This window comes from Hibiscus syriacus, unplaced genomic scaffold (assembly GCF_006381635.1).
Source record: "Hibiscus syriacus cultivar Baekdansim isolate YM2019G1 unplaced genomic scaffold, ASM638163v2 tig00113123_pilon, whole genome shotgun sequence".
Classification (NCBI taxonomy): domain Eukaryota; kingdom Viridiplantae; phylum Streptophyta; class Magnoliopsida; order Malvales; family Malvaceae; genus Hibiscus; species Hibiscus syriacus.
In genome coordinates this window covers 2,025,749-2,042,634 of record NW_024063443.1, presented here as the reverse complement: position 1 = coordinate 2,042,634, position 16,886 = coordinate 2,025,749, and the positions used below count along the sequence as shown (strand labels likewise).

Here is a 16,886-nt window from a genome sequence, read left to right as displayed (position 1 = left end):
GCCAATACAGAAAAACACAAACAATCAGCTAGAAGTCCCCAAGTCCTTGAGCAGCGTTGACGCCAACAGCTGCGGTGGATCCTGGTACTCCACCCCAATCGGCGCACCACGGCCCAAGCAATCGGCAACACGGTTCTGATCCCGACGAATGTGTCGCACTTGCACAGTCCATTCACGCTCCATCACCTCATGAAGAGCTGCCACCAACGAATTCCCACGAAGTGCGTCCGACGAACCTGATAAAACTCTCGATACCTCGAGATTATCCGTTTCCAATTCAATCCGCCGATAACCAAGGTTCCAATTCAATGTATTTTGGAAAGAAAGTGTTTATCTTTATATTAAATAATTGTAAAAACTGGAATAAAGAAAATGTTAGAATGTGGGTGGAGTTATATCACAAACTCCAAAAAGCTGCTGCTCAGAGAGACATTATGATTGGTTGGGGATGCTGGATTAATTTCACATTGCCTCTCTCCTCCTTAAATAATAATTGCTTATAAAAAAGTAACCAACACCTACATTATTTTTAAGCTCAAGGATTTTTTGTGCTCAATAAAAATAAAATATAATGGTCGAAAATATTTGAATAGGAGATATCATATGATATGATCTTTCCATGGACTGACAGAGTCAAAGGATAACAAGTCAGATTTCCAGTCACCTTTTGCTTTCTCTACTATATTTTGTAGACTTTTGCTAACAAAAATCAGTAAACCAAAGGTGGTGAAGTGGCAACACGTTCCATTGCTGACACTCTTCTTCAAAGTGTGAGAATATGGACCCCATCCTTATCAGCATGCACAACTACAGTCTCCTGCTCTTGTTTCTCAGTTTCTGTTTCAATAACTCCATCTTTTGCATCATAATTCTCACAACTTTTGGGACAATGTTATCATAATTGCCCACAATGGGAAAAAAAGAACAAAAAGAAGAAGAAAATCGAACATACTCGTATTACACATATACTCGTATCTGACACTCCCACTCTAATCTAAGTAGCATTGATGATCATAGCCAAAACCTTAGGCTTACATAGTGGCTCCCAAAAAATCGAAGGAGTTCCAGTTACGGTGCCCACCGAGTGCCTCTGTGTTTTGATTTGTTAGCAATATAGTGCCTGCCAAACTTAGTGGACCATCAGAAATGAAGTCATTGGCTATTATCAGGCTCACCTGAAGGTTTCCTGCTCCAACCGACGGGACCGGCTTTCCGTTCCCCTCGGTTTCTTTTGCTCTTAGGGAAAGAAGCTAGACATAATCTCAGAATTGATTGCTCCTGAGACACAGCTTTTTTTGCCGCGTTATTAGGTTCCGATGTTGCGATACGAGAAGGATTGGAGCTCTCTCCTTCTTCTAGTTTCTCGGTTTGATGATGTTGCTTTGTGGATTGACCGTTTGTCGCCGTTAAAGCTTGTTTATCTCCGGCATTTCCTTCATTCTGCATCAGAACATTTTCCACAATCTGCAAATACCATCAGGGATCATTCCGTAACTATATTGAGACTAGTTCATGCATGAGAAGCAAAAAAAGAACATGTCAAACTCAAACAGATAACAGTATTTTCTTGTGCAAAGGAGGTTGAATCCTGCATGTTATTTTTGTAAATATGTACAGAGTTTATTTATTATAAAAGGAGATGTAACCAAAATCTATGAGATATTGAATGAAAAACTGGCACCGAGGACGTAAGCACATTGCTGAACCTCGTTAAAATTCTTGTTTCTTTCTGTTTTCTTTACCCGATTATTAACACTACGGATAGCAGAGGAATTAACCGATGATGGGATACGAGACGTGGACTTGCAAGATTATATTCGTTTTTCAGTATTTAACCTATGCCTCCGGGAATCTTTGCAATGAAAATATAAAAGAATTATCATATATCTCGGGAAATGCAGATCAGTTAAGCTTACTTTCAGTTCAAAGTAAAATCGATGACATTATCTAATCTGGTAAAACATCAGCCAAAAATAAGCATGTAAGTTAAGTATGTTAAGAGGGCTTACGTCTTCGCACGAGTCTACAAGTGGTGGCTGGTGGCAAGTAACTTCAGCAGACGACAATAATCCGACAGTGCTTTCAATTATATCAGGGACATGGAAAGCCTCTCCGTAGCTTGAAATGGCACATGCAGACATAGCCATATCTCCAGCATATTTGCAAATTTGTTGAGTTGAGAAAAATGCAGGTTCGACGGATCTTGTGTCTCCGTTGCCAGCTGAAAATGTAGGGCTAGGAGCAGAGCTGGTTTGAGCATCACAAGCAACAAGAAAGCTTAAATTCTCAGAAGAAGAAAACTTCGAAACATTTTTGGACATCACTTGATCAAGTTGATTCCTGAGTTTCTGAACCTTAGCATGCACAATTTCAATCTTCCTAAGAACTTGCTCCAAGGAATTATTTTCATCTCTGAACTTGAAAAACAATCCATCGTTATTAATGCCGAATTTATCATTGCAATCAGTATGTTGGTCCGTATCAGCTGCACCACAAGCAATGACAAAGAGCACTTCACAATCAACACCAAGAGAAACCGAAATCTACAAAAAACATAGCCTTCAAAATGCTGATTCTACCTTGGGAAATATTTGATTTCCTAGGATCAATAGGACTGGTTTATTGCAGATTGAACAGTTATGAATGAAGTTAAAATATAAGAGATTGATTCAGGGAAAATGATAGTACCTGCGTTGGGAAAATCATTGGCAATATAAGCACCATCTGCAACGGTTTTCCGGTTTTCTGAAATATATTACAAGCAATCCACACTTGAGCATCAGGGTTAAGGCTAGACAAGAAAAACACTTGAACAACAATGATAAAGAATAAAGGAAAAGCTCGTACCAAAATACGAAAATAAGTTGTGACATGACATGTATGAGGCTACATCGGTTGCCTCTTCAATTCTCTTTCTTCTCCTCCGCTTGATGGCCTTTTTACGGTTATATTGACTAGAAAATGGCAATGACTTTGAACCAAAACCTTCCAGTGCAGATTGATCAATTCCAGGAAACTTCCTCTGATTGTATGCTGAAAGTTCTCTGGTGTATTTTCCTGCTTGAGACTCGATTTGTTTGATTCTCAGTTCTGTCCATTTGCAGCGCCACATGAGAGGCCGAATGAAGTTCCTCCAATGGCTTGTCAGCCTCTTCTTCCTGAAGAGCAAGTACGAAATAAGATTACGACGTGTCTGCTTGCTATGCCAAGTCAAAATCGATGCGAATCACATAATGTTACAACGAATATATTTGGATGGAACAAATCGAAAACTGAAGAATTTACCACAGGAAACCTTTAATTGTAGCCAAATATTGACTGTATACACATACATACATACATACATACATACATACATACACACATCCAAGTTATTGAAAATTTGAAATGGATAAACATATGTATATGGATTAAAAGGTCGTAAATATGGAAAGAAAGCAAACCTTATATGAAACAAGCTGCTAAATGGTTCGTAAGCAGATCCAAAAGCGGCATCACCAACGAACTGAGATTCCACTTCAGCATCACTAAATCCAGAACATTTATCGGTATCAGATGTGGTGTCAGCAAATGAGCTGGAACATTCAGTTGCATCCGGATCCTCAATTTTAACTGTTGTGGTGTCGTTATTATTTGTGCATCCTAATCCTATTATATCAACCTCGACATCCTCTGGAGCCTTATTTTGATTATGCATCTCAACCTCCATGTTATTGATGCTCTCTTTGAACTTATTCATGAACCTTGAACCGAGCTATCCAAGGGAACCGTCTTCTCCTTGTCAGCTGCAGCTTTTGCAGCACAATGTAGTTTATTACCTGGATTAACATTCATCAGTATCCGTTCAGAATCCATACAACAGTCATAGTACCAAATAGCAATGCACCAAAGACGATGGCTCCATGCTGATTAAAAACCAGTTTATATTAAATTTCAAAAACCCAAATCTTCCAAAATCTATAAGACAATGCAGAAGCCATTAAATGTATACCATCATTCATTTCATATGACCATGATATAAGAAACAGGAAATCAATGATTATGCAGATACACAAGGCAAATTGTATAAAAAGCTACCATATTTGAAGCCTAGAATCCAACTATCATAAAAAATGCATTTCTATTCTTGAATTTTGAATTTGAAACAAAATATTAGAAAGAGCTTGTTGAACAAATATTCCAAATTTTAGTAACAGATGACTAAGTTCTCCAATTTTCAGAAACCATTCCAGACATTGCAGTGTTTGTAAGCTCAATTGAATTTTGAATTAAATACAACACAAGCTTACAAAATCAGGAACAAATTTCAGCATTTGGGGACTAATTTGCCAAAAAAGAACAAAATGGAAGCATCTTATTTTCCAGAAAATGGAGGGGCAGGGGACAATAGAGCAGTAAAACAATATCTCAAAAGAAAAAAAGCTAACAAAGTTAAAATTTCAAAGAAATCTCCTCACCTTCCTAAAATTTTGAATTCAGATACCATCATGTAAGTAAAGCTCATGTCAACATGCATGCATGCGTCATGACATTCATATTCATATTCACATACATGATACATGCTCCCACATACATGTGAAGCAAGAAATGATCATGAAAGAAGAAATAGCTAAAGAAACATATTCCAAGCTATACTCAAACAACCCATTAAGCTAAAGCAAGAAACTAAACAAACGAAGTACAAACAAAACCCAGAAGGAAACAAAAACAAAAGAAGGCAAAAAAAAAACTTCCCTTCTTTTGTAAATTGTACCCATCACATGGTATGGTATATCCGTATAAAAGTATGTATAAAGAAGTACATAAGAATCTATGAGAGAGGGAATGTACCAGCGAGGTAGAGGTAGAGTTAGAGGCAGAGAGTGAGAGAGAGAGTGAAGTAAAGAAGAAAAAGAAGGCGGCGAGGAAGAGAAATGAGGAAGTTAACGTTGTAGTAAAATAAAAACCTAAAGAGGATCCACTTTTTGCTTTGTCTTATTACTGTGTATACTCTTGTAAAGTACATTCTACTTCCCGCTTTCGCTCATCATTAACTGAGACCTACATAGCAAGCTTTTATTGAAATCAGATTTATAAAAATGTTTTTTAAATAAATTATTTTTTTCCCTAAAATTTATTCAACGGTATTTTAATAATATTACAAAAATAATTTTATGGAAAATAATAAAACGCTTTTTTATATATATTTTCCAGGTCGATTTTATTGTTTTAAGACCAATGCTCGAAGTTTGTTATTTTTTTAATAATTTTTTAATCCAATATAAATCAAATAATTTCAATGAAAAAATTATTGATATTCTTTAAGGTTATGCATTCGAGCATCATAAAATATAGAGTATAAACATTTAATATTAAGTGATTGATAGTTATCATTAAACTTACCTATAAATTAGTAAAAAAAAATAATCCGAACATATATCCTTTTATCGAAATGTAACCTATCTACATCTATTATTTTTTGTATAAACTTCTTAATTTATTCTTTGTATACCACATAGTAGTTTCATTTGTACCATTGACATCTATTATTTACCAATTAATGCAATGCATGTTCCGTGGATCACTGTTAAAATATTGAAAAACATGTTAATGGAGAACTTTTCTTTATATGAATAAGTGATGCATTGTTCGGAGGTTCATTTTTTTGGTCCTATTGTATGTATATACTGTCAGGCCATCTTGATGGAGAAGGAACTGGTAGGTCAAAGCAAAGCAGAAGCCAAAAGAAGAGTAGCAAAGCTATGTTAAAGCTCGGGACGAAACCGATTCCAGGTGTTAGCCGAGTCACCGTCAAGAAGAGCAAAAATGTCAGTCCCCTTTCCATATTGTTAAACCATTCGTTACTTCCCTGCCTCTGTTACTAGGTGGTAACTGATTTTACCATTTGAATTCTGGTCTTATTAATCATTTCAAAGCCGGACGTCTTCAAGAGCCCCACGTCAGATACCTATGTTGTCTTTGGAGAAGCTCACAATTGCCGACTCAGGCCGCCGAGCAATTTAAGGCACCTGCTCTCAGCCACGTGGTATCTAAACCCGAGTCGTCTTCAGCCTTGGCTCAGGATGACGAAGAAGTTGATGAAACGGGAGTTGAGCCGAAGGACATTGAGTTGGTGATGACACAAGCGGGAGTCTAAATTTTAAAGCTTTGCATGGATATTTAATTATTTTCATCCCTGAAACCCCCTCTCAGATTTAGATCTTAAAACATGAATTTAGATTTTAAAAGTGATTCGAATATAATAATAAAGCGTCTAATTTTAGGGTAAACTACCCAAATAGCCATTGAACTATGGTGTCAATTTTATTTTGACCATTAAACTGTTAAAATGTTATCAATCAAATTGTTTAATTAAGTTCACATAACTATATTTTGTTTCTAACTATATACATGTTTTATTAATTTAATTATAATTCTGTTTTAATTAATTTAATCTACTAATCATATGATATGTTGAGAAGAGAAAAGAGGAGAGGAGAATGATGCCTAGAGCGTTGGGGAGAGGAACTCCTTAAAAAAATAAGGTTAAGAAAGATGGTTGAGTTTGAGCTGTTGGATGGGATTTTCTTTTAAGGACAGAATAATAATATGTTGATAAAATATCAGAAAGATGAATTTTTGGTTATTGATCTAAAATGTTACTCAGTTCGAATCTAAAAAATTACATATTCGATAAGAAAAACGATTTCAACCTAAAATGTTATTCTTGTTTCTTAAATGAAAAAACTCTAAACTCATGATAGCTTTTTAGATTTCAACCTAAAAAATAACTCAAACTACATGATTTATTATAAATATTGTAAATATTTTAAGTTCTAACCTAAAATGTTATTTGTTCAAAAAATTACATATTGAATAAAAAATAGTTCTTACCTAAAATATTATCCTTGTTTCTAAAATGGAAGAATATCAAACTTGTGGTAGCATTTTATGTATTCGTTAATTGATCAATTTGTTACAAAATGATAATATTAGTGATGAGTTTATTATGTTTAAAACTTTAGTGCTAAATGACGAACCATATTCATACTTCAGTGACTATTTAGGTAGTTTACTCGAAATTGAAAAGAAGTCACTGTCTTAAATCGGGCGAAGCAAAGCACTTCCCAAACTCAAATAATTCTTACAACAAAACTTCTCATCTCTTTTTCGACAGGTAAATCGCCTCTAGTCTTTGTGTTCAATTGAAAATTAGTAATTTGTTATTTTTATTTGTATACAACTTAACCTAATCTCTTAGTGTATCTATTTATTTCCATTATTTTTAGTGCTTTGTTCCTTGCATATAGAAGTCATGGGTAAATGAGCATCTCCTGGTTCAGAAAAAAAGGAATCTTTTTGTTTTGTTCTAAAGGTTTTTTTTTTATTGGTTTCATGCAGGCCATTGTTTTGTGCATAAACAAGTAAAGATGGAAAAAAATGAAGTGGGTATTTCTTGGTTCTGAATTTTGTGTAATTTTGGTTCACATTGGAGCTTTGGTTTGTGCATAAACTAGTTTAAGAGAATAAAACTGAAGTGGGTATCACTGGCTTTTGTGGGAAAAGAGAGAGAGAGAGAGAGAATTTTGGTTGAAAAAGCTTCAGTTTTTTGTTTGTAATGGAAGAAGGAGCGGGTATAAACACTGTTCTACCAAATTTAGGAGATAAATCTAAAGTTTTGAATGCAAAACCGCTGTATACTTTGGTTCCTCAGTTCCCGATAGGGTCTAACGATCCGCCTTTCGTTTGTGCTCCTCCTAATGGCCCCTTCCGTCGGGGTTTTCGCCATTTTTCCCCATTAGCATACCACAAGGATCCCATTCAATGCCTGGTCTTAACCAAAACGAGTTCTATCCTGCTGTGCCTATTCAGTCATTTAGAGCGGAACCACCGGCTTCTAATGGCCAAAATGTGCATGAACATAAGTCACCTGGGTCAAGTTCTGTTAAAAAGAAAGCGAAGAAAATGAAGGTTTTTGAGTTTGCATTCACCGCTCTTACTGATTTCAATCCTGGAATTAGTTTATCCGAGCGTGATGACATGAATAGGGAATTGGTTGAAAATGTGCTTTGGAGGTTTGATGTACTTGGGAGAAAGCTTAGCCAAATGGAAGACAGTGTCGAACCACTTTCTGGGATTATTAAACGTTCGGTGCTTAAAGCTAGCAACATAATGATGAGCAAAGAGGTGCGGACTAACGCGAGGAAGAAAACCGGAGTCGTTCCTGGTGTTGAAATTGGGGACATTTTCTTCTTCCGATTGAAGTTGTGCTTAGTGGGGTTGCATGCTCAGTGCATGCCTGGAATTGACCCCATGCCTATGAAGGGTGATTTAGAGCGAGAACGAGTGGTTGTAAGCATCGTTTCATCCGGAGGGTATGATGATGATGTCGAAGATCCCGATGTTTTGGTATATACTGGTCATGGCGGGAATGCCAATGGTGATAAAGAAGCATCCAATCAGAAGCTCGTGATGGGCAATCTTGCTTTGGAAAGGATCTTGCATCGATCCAATGAAGTAAGAGTCATTCGAGGTTTTCAGGATTCTTACAACCAAACGTCGAAGGTCTATGTATACGATGGCCTTTACAAGGTCCAGGAGTCATGGACGGAGAAGGGGAAATCGGGTTGTAATATGTTCAAGTATAAACTAGTTAGGATCCCTGGGCAAAAAAGACGCTTTTGCAACTTGGAAATTGATTCAGAAATGGAAAGGAGGTCTGTCTTCAAGGGATGGACTTATACTTCCTGACCTCACTTCTGGAGCGGAAAGCATACCTGTTTCACTTGTGAATGAGGTTGATGATGAAAAGGGGCCCGCTCATTTTCACTTATTTATCTACTATCAATACTCAAAATCATTCAAGCTATTGCAACCTTCTTTTGGTTGTGATTATCGTAAAGCGTGCCTAGCCGAAAATTCAAACTGCTGCTGCATTAAAAAGAATGGAGGTGATTTACCTTACACAGCTTATGGGATTCTAGTGTGTCGAAAACCGATGATATATGAATGTGGCTCCTTGTGCCCCTGCCTTCCTAACTGCAAAAATAGGGTTACCCAGACTGGCTTTAAGGTTCGCTTTGAAGTTTTTAAGACGAAAGATAGGGGTTGGGGTCTGTGATCATGGGACCCTATTCGTGCAGGTACATTTATCTATGAATATGCAGGTGAAGTTATTGACGAAATTAACACAAGACATGACGGGAGAGATGGTGAAAGCAATGAGTACATTTTCCAGACAAATCGAGTCTATGAACCCTTCAAGTGGAATTATGAAACTGAGTTAGTAGGAGAGGAAAGTTCCGACGCTGCTGAAGATTATGATATCTCATATCCCCTAACCATAGGCTCGAAGAACAGTGGAAATGTAGCTCGGTTTATGAACCATAGTTGCTCTCCAAATATTTTCTGGCAACCGATCATGTATGAACATAACAATGAAGTTCTCCTCCATATTGCTTTCTTTGCTAAGAGACACATCCCTCCGATGACTGGCTGACATACGACTGCGGCGTTCCACACTCGGATGAAAGAGAAAATAACGAAGCGGATTATGGAAAAAAGAAATGCTTATGCGGATCGCCGAAATACCGAGGTTATTTTTATTGAGGACAAGCAAAACTTTTGAGAATCGTCTAATCAAGTAACTCCACGTATTTCCTTTACAGTGTTCATAGGTCGTTGTAGGGATGCAGTTTATTCTTAGCCTTTACATGCAGAACTGACCAGGAATAGAAATTTAGAAACCAGATATGGTGGTGTTTTCCGCTGTCAGGGATTTGAATAGCTGTTTTAGTGTTGTCTGAAACCGTTATTGTATGACAGTCGCAATGACCACAATAGCACTCATTATGTCCGCCAAAACACAACCGAAAACGCAACTACAATCCTTGTCTGTAGTTTAACAGGAATATGTTGGGATAGTTTGAGATGACAGAATGCTTGGTATTTCACTTTGGTTTGAGTGACTGTTGTTTTACCTGACTCTTTGCCGATGAATTGGTTTGTTTGATTGTGTTTCTAGATTTTCTTGTTTTAATGGAAAATGAAATGGCAATCCAAGTTCAAAAGGAAAGACACTTAATCATCGTAATTGATGTGCATCGTCTAATGTATTTTGTCATTTTCTTAGCCGTTATGATATTTTCTTTATTGTATGTTGATATTATTTTCTTCACTCTTAACTTGAAAACCTTAAACTATTCAATCTTAAAATTAAAATCCATAAAATTTAAATATATATATTTTATAAAAATATTTTTTTTTCTTTTCCAACGGATTATGTGACATAAAATAAAACACACGTAATATAATACGTGTTTTATAAAAGACACTTTTAATTATATGTGTGTTTTCTATATAGGGGTGCAAACGAGCTGAGTCGAGCTCGAGTATTACCAAGCTCGACTCGAACTCGAAAACTTTAAATGTAAACTCGACTCGACTCGAAAACTCACGAGCCTAAAATTTTCAAACTCGACTCGAACTCGAAATATAATATTGAAACTCGACTCTAACTCCAAAATGCTTGAACTCAAAAAAAAATCAGGAGCTCGATTGAAGCTCAATTCAAGCTCGAAAACATGTTAATATTTATTTGCTGAAACCCATCCCCTTTTATACACTCACTTTACCCCTTATTCCCCCAATAACCACCGATGTGGGATATCAAAAACACCAGAGCAGAAAGACGCTGAGGTGCATATTTTTTTTATTTGGAACATTTTACTGCTGTTTATTATGTGATTTTCCCTTCTTTTATTTGCGTATAGGCTTGTTGGAAGAACATCTATAGTTCTTCACTGGTCTATAGTTTTATTATGCAGGTTCTTGCAGAAGCAAAAGAATAGCTGAGTCACGTATGGCTGCATGGGTATGTATCATATGAACAAGCTGCTATTGTGGTTGCTGAAGAACCTGATTTGCCCATTACCTCATATATCGGTCCTGAAAGTGCTGAGAGGGCTATCGATCCTGGAGATACTATATCTCTATCCAATGTTCAAGCTCCTGCTGCACCTTCAACCTCAGTAATTGTTGATAATTCCTCTACTCGTGGTTCCTTGCATATGGTATGTGCACCATGTGGTCTTATGTTTTCTCTTCTCTTTCTCCATCAAAGACTAAAAAAATTTTCAGAATGAGAAATGACTTCTGTTATCAGTAAAACTTTTAATTTGACTTATACTATATGTTCTCACTTTTGATATTTCATTTCTTTTTACTTCTAATATTTTTATGGTCTGATTAGTACCTAAGGCGATTACTTCTTGGAATTTTTTGTATGGAAGAATGTTTGTTTTGATTTTCTAAAGTGTTACTGGTTCTTTTTGCTCGTGTAGAGTTCTTTCACTTCTTTGATATAATTTTCAGCTTAGGGTATATTGAGAACTTATGCACTAGAGCAAATGGTCCAAGCTGCAAGCTCATCTGCTGGTCTTCGGGCTGTCAAGCGGTTTGAGCAAACCTTATAAGATCTTGGGGTTCGTCTCTGCTCCATGAAATTTTAGTTATGTGCATGTATGTTCTTCTATCAGTTATGGGTGGATAACGTTGTATTAAATGTATGATGACCAGAAATGAAAACTCTTTCTATAATGGTTGCTTATTCTAATTGCACTCTCTATACAAGAAGTTTACTTGTGTAAGGGTTTATCACATAATTTCATATTATGAGCTTATTAAATCTTGATTTCTCAAATTGTAAGATCTTTTTATGTTTTTAGATGAAACTGGTTGGATTCAGCAAAGCACACTTTTTTTCAACTTGAGTATGCTAATTTGTGATTTTGTCATTGTAAGAACACCTGTTTTATTACTTTTAATAATCATCAATTTTGATTGAAATATATCCTTTGCTCCTTATTTATAGTCATTTGCTTGTAATTCAATTCTAAATCCTACATACATTCTTCATTTTTTGGTTTAACTTCTTCTTGAAATTCGTGTCGATATTTAGTGTATATTTATTTTGCATGTTGATATGTTTATGTATAAGTATGCGAATGATTTATTTAGGAGTCACATAATATCATTTTGTATAATTTGTATGTTACATTCATGTGCATAATTTAACCCCTATCACATAATCGGATTTAGGGCTTAGGGTTTAGGGTTTTGAGTTTTGAGTTTATGGTTTATGGTCTAAGGTTTATGATTTAGGATTTAAGGTTAATTACAAATACATTAATTAATCGATTTGGTACCGATTTATGAGGTAAGTATAATATAGTATCTTGATATTAAATATTTATCATTAGAAATATATTAAATATTTGTCATTAGATAAATAATTTTTTTTATTAATTAAAAAATAAATATAAGAATATTTATTCAAAAAATAACCATTTTCGATTTTTCTATTGTTTGGCTGTCTTTTCTTATTTTTTATTTTATTTTTCTACGTTGTCAAGTACTTGTGCAGTAAAAAGTTAAAAAATAAAGAAAAAAATCAACAAAACACATGTAATCTAACATATGCTTAATTAAATGAACATTTATTTTTCTTTTAGTAATATACAATGTAACAATTGGACTTGGGCTGGTTAATTAAAAAAAAATTAATATTTGAGGTAGTTGTATTATAGAATTTTTAATATATTTTTAAAATTTTATAATTATCATTAATGTATTTTTAATATTATAATTTTAAAAAATCTAAAATTATAATATAACATTTTTTCGAGCTGCTCACGAGCTTTTCGAATCGAATATCGAGTAGTTCGTTTCGGCTCGTTAAGAACTCGAGTCGAGTCCATTCGATCCGAATATTTATCGAGCCTTGATCGAATCGATCTCGAGTAGTTCACGATCTGTCTCGTCTCATTTACAATCCTATTTCTATATAACAAAAAAATATTATTTTTTGTAAATAATATTGAGAAACCTTGTGTAAATATACATAAAATCATTAAGAGATATACGGTACGAATAGAAAAGCTAGTAAAGACTAACAATCTAGCTTTTTTTTTTTTGGCACAATACCACAAGTGGGTCAATTATATAGAGTATTAAACCGATCCAACTCTTATTTTGGAAAATACAACAATGGTTATAGGTACAAGTACTTGTCAAGTTGAGGTAACGAGCTTCTTTGGATATCGTATATTATATAAATTGTCACATGAGCCATTAATTTTTTATTGTAAATCTGCCATTAATTACAATTTAAATATATATACAATTTATTTAGATATAAATAAAATATTATATTTTTAATTATTTATGTGTTCTTTTATGTTCTAATTTTTATAAGTTCTAATTTTAATTTTTTTTACCCTTAACAAGTTTTTAAAGGGTAAATACAATCTACATCGGGGACATTTGGTGCAGTGGTAAGGGTACTTCTTCGGTCTCCGTTTGGACTTTGGTTTGAATCTATTTAAGATCAGTTTTTTATCCATTTATTTTCTATCCAATCGAGTGATGACAATTGTCAGCTCCTATTTAGATCAAAATATTTAATTAAATAAATTAAAATTAATAAATAAATTTTTTCAATTATATATTGATACATGTTACTAACAACACATGTTATGATCTTGTGTTAATATATATCAGATCCTTATTAAATTAAATTTAAATTAAGACCAAAATAAGGGACTGTACAAATATTAGAGACTATGTATAATTATAATATTTCTAACAGCCACGTGAGTATTTCCGTCAATTATTAATGGTGAGTGGTTTAATTGATAATAATTAAATAGTTAGATAGTCTAATTGGTAAAAAAGATTGGTTGCGGAAATAAAAGGGCTAAATAGTTAGGTGGTCATAGTATAGTTTACCCTAAATTATATAAATTTAACTTATATTAAAAATTCTGTATCATCAGAAAAGAAGAAAGTTTTCTAATATTTCGCCGTCGCCAAATACGCCTCTCACCACGGGTCTGTCCCGGTTTCATATTCTCTTTCTTACTGTTTATTCCCACTCACCTTTATTCTGCCCGCCCTCTCTTCCTCCTGCGGTCCATCACCCAACCCCTATCTTGCCTTGCAGTTTCCAACAGACCAGAAATTTTAATAAGGTAATATTTCAAACCCTAAACTTTATTTGAACACTGATTTCTACTCGACTCATGCGAGTTATGGTTCGTTTTGTGTTATCTACTCTCTGCCTTCTTTGAAAAGTTAGAGAGAACAATATGGTTTGCAGGTGGAAATATTGTCATTTGTGATATTTAACATTCTTAAATTCGAGTGAGACTGATAACTGGGTCAATTTTATCAGGTGGATAAGAGTTGTAATTAAGTAAATTTAAAAGATATAGGTTGAAACTTATTTCCATCCTTCAAAAGCTTCAGAATCTTATGCACAGAAGATACGATTTGTTTTTTTTAGATTTTGCTAGGTGATATCATTATTAAGAAGTTTGCACGTTCCTTCTTCTAGATAAATGGATGAATCTGAGAAAAGAAAGGAAAGGTTGAAAGCAATGCGCATGGAAGCTGAAGTGTCTAATGACGTCGAGACTTCTGCAATGCCTGGTTGCCTTTCGAATCCATTGATCGAGACACCATTGACTATGGAGAATGACTTTGGTGGAGCTCCACGTTTCGACTACTATACTGACCCTATGGCAGCATTTTCTGCTAACAAGAAGAGGGGCAACATTCATAACCAGAATGTGCAACAATCTTTTACATCGCCAACTACCAGTGGTTGGCATGCACCGTCCCATCCCGGTACACTTTTTCCTACTAGTTTTTTCTGTGAATGAGTTTTTGATTAAAACTAGTTGTATGAAATTTCTCTAATTTTGCAATTAGCATGAATTGGTGTTCTTTTTTTGTTTTTCTAATTGATCGGCCTACTATTCTGGTTTGACAGAACCAAGGAACTTCAATAGGGATTTGCCTATACATCAGATGCAAAGCCAATTTTCGCATGCTCAAGTTGTATACAACCATGGCCCATACAACCCAAGAATAAGAAGTCCTTCACTCATGCATCAAGGCCAATCTGATGCTTGGAATGGATCACAAGCCACTGATCATTATAACTTAGTTTCTGATGGAACACTGAGAGGAATGTTTGGTAATCCTCCCAGGCATCCTGGAACTTCTCAAATGGCCTGGAATCCTTCTAATACATCAACTTATGGTAATTTGCGCGGCCCTGGCATTTCTCTAGCAGATAGACCTAGTGTCAACTATGGAACAGCCAGGCCTCGAATGTTTGGTAACAGACCTATCCTTGATCAAGGATCTGGAGGTAATCCTTATTTAAGTCCAGGAAGAGGCAGGAGTCATGGATACAGTGGGAGCAGCACTCCTGGTTTAGGAAGAAGTTTCGGACGAGGACAAGGCTTTCATGGTCGTAGCTCAGCATCAAACAGGATATTAGGGCCAGAGAGTTACTTTGATGAATCCATGTTGGAAGATCCTTGGCAGCATTTAGAACCTATTCCATGGAAAGGACAAGAAGCTGGAATGGATGGTTCGAGCACTCTGGGCACCTCAAATTCCTGGCTTCCGAAATCCATTGGCCCAAAGAAGGCTAAAGTTTCAGAGGCTTCTTCAAACAAGTTCAACTCTCAACAAAGTCTTGCAGAGTACCTTGCTGCTTCATTCAACAAAGCTGTTGAGGACACAGAAAACGAATGAAAGTTGCTCAAATCTCCCAAGAACAGCCACAATTGGCTTGAAATGAGAAGAGATCTTTTATGGCCACTTGATGAGATTTGCTTTTCTCCCATTCTCATTAATCTCACCAGAGGCTAATCTTCGAGATTCAAATTCGAAGATTTCTAGATGAACCCAAGATTATTTTCATCAAGTACAAGCAATGATTTTGGCATTTGAACTGTGTCTGGGATCTCACTCATTTTTGTCTTAATCATGTGACTCTATATGCATTTCATTTTTAGTGTTTATAGCTTGTTCTAGGATGGCTCACTATACTCATGCCATCACTCATAGAAGCGACAACTTATGAAGATCATATATGGTGGGTTTTTTCATATGCTGTATTGCAGGATGGTGTTCAGTTCACTTCAGATATGCCAAAATGCTTGGTATTTCACTTAGTTTCTCGTTTGAGAATCACTTTTGAACTATTGATATTTTAATTTTATCTCGTCTCTTGACTTTTACCAATGAATTGGTTGTTTCAAGTTTTTGTTCTGTTGACATCATGAAAATACACAAATTGAAAATTAAACTTGAAAATTTATTTTGTCTCACGACATTTTCCCCTGTTTTGGAATTACACAGACTGATTTTATTGAATGTACGAAATCTGAATCCTGAATTACAAGGTTTGGCCAACATATGTAATTGTAAGCCAAGACTATGAAAGGGAAGCTCAGCTGGCTTTTATCTTTTTAGAGTTGTATTCATACATTGGACATGAATAAATTACTATTCTTTGAAAATGAAGTACCTACTCATCCTAATTTTTCTCTTCTAATCATAAGGACATTTTTCTATCACTGTTAACATAATATCACATAAACATAATATAAGGAAAAAATTAAAAAATTGACCAAATAAAACTTGAATAAAATGTAGATGTAAACAGATTTGACTGCATCGGCAAATGAGTCACAAAAGAGATAAAGTTATTAAATATCACCCAACATATCACAAATCAGAATCGAGTGACGTGAGAAAACTATTCACAAACACAAATAACGTATTTAAATCCAATATGAGGGTCAAAATAAGAGAAGATCAATATAATAACAAATAAGCTTCATTTTAATAAGTCGTGACGATGTCAATCTAACACTAAAAAAAAGATAAACGAAAATAACAGTCAAATGTCTTGTGCCAAAAGATATAAAGAAATGTACTATAAAGACATAATTATTAAAAATTTTAAAAAAGAAAACAAAATAAAGATATGATAATAAAACAAAATAAAATAAAATAATGAATATGACTATTGTCGTCGTCGGTCA

At 35.0% G+C, this 16,886-nt stretch overlaps 2 protein-coding genes and 2 pseudogenes across 3 annotated transcripts; 3 read left to right on the top strand and 1 right to left on the bottom strand.

The window, feature by feature from the left end:
- Nucleotides 1-1,119: 1,119 nt before the first annotated feature.
- Nucleotides 1,120-3,709, bottom strand: LOC120185407. Its single transcript, XM_039189633.1, has 5 exons — nucleotides 3,444-3,709; nucleotides 2,793-3,158; nucleotides 2,580-2,614; nucleotides 2,010-2,485; nucleotides 1,120-1,464 (listed from the first exon to the last, which is right to left on the bottom strand). Exons 1-5 carry the CDS (start codon nucleotides 3,707-3,709, stop codon nucleotides 1,153-1,155), a joined length of 1,455 nt encoding a protein of 484 aa, XP_039045564.1. The 3' UTR covers nucleotides 1,120-1,152.
- A 1,948-nt stretch (nucleotides 3,710-5,657) lies between these two features.
- On the top strand, nucleotides 5,658-6,136 carry LOC120185406 (annotated as a pseudogene).
- Nucleotides 6,137-7,409: 1,273 nt separating this feature from the next.
- LOC120185506 lies at nucleotides 7,410-15,917 on the top strand (annotated as a pseudogene).
- Nucleotides 13,832-15,917, top strand: LOC120185507 (protein SICKLE-like). 2 transcript variants are annotated; one of them, XM_039189702.1, is made up of 3 exons: nucleotides 13,832-14,009; nucleotides 14,375-14,667; nucleotides 14,813-15,917. In XM_039189702.1, the coding sequence occupies exons 2-3, from the start codon at nucleotides 14,379-14,381 to the stop codon at nucleotides 15,586-15,588; spliced, it is 1,065 nt and encodes a 354-aa protein (XP_039045633.1). In that variant the 5' UTR covers nucleotides 13,832-14,009; nucleotides 14,375-14,378; the 3' UTR covers nucleotides 15,589-15,917. The 2 variants fall into 2 exon arrangements, with proteins under 2 accessions (XP_039045633.1, XP_039045634.1); XM_039189703.1 differs by lacking the exon at nucleotides 13,832-14,009 and having other exon boundaries at nucleotides 14,339-14,667.
- Nucleotides 15,918-16,886: the final 969 nt, after the last annotated feature.

What these genes read in the sequence shown, in the direction of transcription:
- LOC120185407 (XM_039189633.1), bottom strand. Translation starts at nt 3,709, where the DNA reads ATGGAGGTTGAGATGCATAATCAAAATAAGGCTCCAGAGGATGTCGAG. An exon ending in AGCAGCTTGTTTCATATAAG is followed by an intron (nt 3,159 to 3,443) that starts GTTTGCTTTCTT and finishes CTTGCTCTTCAG; the next exon opens with GAAGAAGAGGCTGACAAGCC. An exon ending in TCAAGTGTTTTTCTTGTCTA is followed by an intron (nt 2,615 to 2,792) that starts GCCTTAACCCTG and finishes GCAATAAACCAG; the next exon opens with TCCTATTGATCCTAGGAAAT.
- LOC120185507 (XM_039189702.1), top strand. Translation starts at nt 14,379, where the DNA reads ATGGATGAATCTGAGAAAAGAAAGGAAAGGTTGAAAGCAATGCGCATG. An exon ending in GCATGCACCGTCCCATCCCG is followed by an intron (nt 14,668 to 14,812) that starts GTACACTTTTTC and finishes CTGGTTTGACAG; the next exon opens with AACCAAGGAACTTCAATAGG.